Below are 2,827 nucleotides of genomic sequence, written 5' to 3'. Positions count from 1 at the left end.
CGCATCACGTTACTGTGTTGCCGAAAGAATAGTAGATCGCTACAGACTAGGGGATCGTGTTGGCACAGAGTTCTGCCTCACATCAAACTTTTTTTGCAGTCAGGTCAGGTCCAGTTCTGAAAAGAATGCTCCTCCATTGGCACTCTGCTGACATGTCGCCATGTCTGTGCCTACTCGACCAGTCATCATGCCACAGAAGGACAGAACACAAAGCAAAATAAACACGGGAAATTAGAGCTGATTTTTTTATGTACGTTTTCTTTTCTCTCTACAATGCGCAGTAAAGGTGCACCGTGCACGTAGTGCATAGCGCACACACCAGCATCATTTCCTAGTCAAATTAAACTGATAGTTTGCCCCAGAGGCCCCCACAGGTCGCAGCAGTGGAGCTTTTCACCGACACACACACAGACACAGACACTGCATAGTCATCATCTTTCGCGCACGGTGGTGCGTCGGTGCCGCCCCGGCGAGCGCGCGCGCGCCTCACCGCGCGGCGGCCGTGCCCGTGCCGGTGCGGCGCGACGATCCGAAGTGCAAGAACGACGGCGTCCAGGTCCAGAGCGGCGACCGCTTCCGGGCCCGGCGCTCCGGCGCGCTGCTGGGCGGCCCGGTGTCCAGGCCCAGCATGTCCCACATCACCTGGACGTCGTGGTACCCGCAGGTCTCCACGTCCCTGTGGAGGTCCACGATTCCTGCGCGCTCTGCCTCTGCATTGCAGCCAGCGTTTGCCAAGAGGAGGAATTGTTAGTGATACAATCTGGCTGCACACCACACGATGGTGTCACTGTTCGTGGGGATCAGAGCTTTGGAAATGTGTCGCTTGTCTTATAACCGTATTTTTTTTAAGCCAACAAATAATATTTTTCTCTCATAGCAAATCAGCCAACCGTACTTTTAATCATGGCTTATCAGCCGGACGAACAGGGCAACGATTGAACATTGAAGAGATATCCCTGAACTAACCGTGTTAAAAGTTAAAAAGGCATGTGACAAGTATTCGTGGATAAAGCAAGATCTTTTTTTAAAGTTTTATAAGACATTAGTGGATGAAGCAAGATCTTTTATTTTTCTATATAAAAAAAACTTTTGTTCCTACGGGCGGCAGCACAAGAGAAAGCCATATGCCTCTTTTATGCTATATAAAAGGATGTGGACAAAAAAAGATTAAAAAACGAGAATGCCATATGGCAGTACAGACCAAATGCTAAGCCAGGTCCCCAAGGCAAAAGCTGCCCCATGTGTATCCAAACAAACCGTTGAAAGCAAAGGGCCTAGGAGTACAGATGACGTAGTAGTGTCCGCCCCTGTTTTCTCTATGGTGACTGCTGTATGGCACTTCTGTTGACACTGTTTGGTGTTCATCACTGTTCGCTCGTACAAGATCATGGATTATAAGTCAGTATTTTTCTCTTACACCAAACCAGGTAGCAGTAAATAATTCATGATCGTTTACGACGAAATGAACAGTTACGAGAATTAAAATGCTGAGCAGCTAGCTAGCTAGATCATACCATGAACCAGGAGTTTATGCAACATTGGAAAATCCTGTGCTTAAAAAATCAACAGCCTGTTCGGCTGGCTGGTTCGTATCGTTGCTGGTTCGTGCAAAAGTACTGCTAGTTAGTTTGTGTGAGAAAAAAATACTGTTCCGGTTAAAAATTTATGATCATTTACGACAAGCCATAGCGATCCGAACAGGCTGCAAGACTGTATAGAACTAACTTCAGCGAACTAGTTATTCAGGGCGTTCGGCTGGTATGTTTTTGGCTGATATCGGATGATTTTTTATGATTCAATAGTATTTTGTGTGAGAGAATAAGCTAAAATAAGCTGAAATAAGTAGAGAAGCTACACAAGGCGAGTCAACTGAATCGCCAGCTGCTCCTGCTCCTTTGCACGCTGGATCGGTTCAGATCGGACGACGAATGCGCGCCCAAGAAGCGCTACCGTCCGGCGAGCCAACTGAATCAGCCGAGAATTAGAGGTGGTGGTGGTTGCCGAGCGCGAGCGGAAAAGGCTGCTTACCAGTGCGGCCCTTGCGGCGGCGCACGCGGGCGGCGACGACGGCGAGCCAGGCGCGCCGCGCCGGTGCGACGACCCGCGCGCGCCACCACGCCATGACGCGCGTCGTCCCAGCGACCCTGGGCGCCCCGCCGCCGCCTGGTCCGCGCGGCGGCTCCGCTGGCCGCCGGGCACGGTCTCCCAGCCTCGCCGTGGCTCCAGACAACGGCTGTGCGTGCTCCTCGAGCTTGCTAGGATGTCGTCTCGCGCTGCTTGCCTGTTTCTCACCGACTGCTAATGCCAATGTAATGGGGCATTGGATTGTGTGTGTGTGAGTATATATATAGGAGTAGATAGATGAATAGATCCAGGATCGCACACAAGGCGGGCGTTTAACTCGCACGGCTCCCTAATCAATGCCGCTGTCGCCTTTTCGTTTCGCGCAAAATACTTACGCACGCGCTTCTCTGTACTTGCACCGTCAGCCGGGGCCCGGGGGGTGCGGTTCGCTGGCGATTTGTTGCGATCCCGGCCAGGTCGGCGGGCACACGGGGCCGGGCCTCGATTGGCCGTGCCGCGCGTACGATCGGCCGCGCATGTGCCCGCGGATCGCGAGCCCAGGCATGCGTTGCACACTTGCACAGGTCGCGCTGCTGCAGGTAGGATATGGGAGTACATACATGAGGATATGATGAATCCATGGGTTTGGCTCCGGGCGTCCGTTGGGACCGGCCGGCAGGTCGTTGGCGATGGCAATCAAGGCGCCGGGGTTTTAATTCCAGGGGCGCGTACGTGGCCACGTACTATAGCGCGGCGGGGCTTT

At 52.8% G+C, this 2,827-nt stretch overlaps 1 protein-coding gene across 1 annotated transcript; it reads right to left on the bottom strand.

The window, feature by feature from the left end:
- Window positions 1–374: 374 nt before the first annotated feature.
- On the bottom strand, window positions 375–2,308 carry LOC136462807 (uncharacterized). Its single transcript, XM_066461854.1, has 2 exons — window positions 2,029–2,308; window positions 375–710 (listed from the first exon to the last, which is right to left on the bottom strand). The coding sequence occupies exons 1-2, from the start codon at window positions 2,120–2,122 to the stop codon at window positions 487–489; spliced, it is 318 nt and encodes a 105-aa protein (XP_066317951.1). The 5' UTR covers window positions 2,123–2,308; the 3' UTR covers window positions 375–486.
- Window positions 2,309–2,827: the final 519 nt, after the last annotated feature.

The sequence above is a fragment of the Miscanthus floridulus genome, chromosome 7 (genome assembly GCF_019320115.1).
Source record: "Miscanthus floridulus cultivar M001 chromosome 7, ASM1932011v1, whole genome shotgun sequence".
NCBI lineage: Eukaryota > Viridiplantae > Streptophyta > Magnoliopsida > Poales > Poaceae > Miscanthus > Miscanthus floridulus.
Note: the sequence above shows the minus strand (reverse complement) of the source record. Positions and strands in the feature narration are given on the sequence as shown.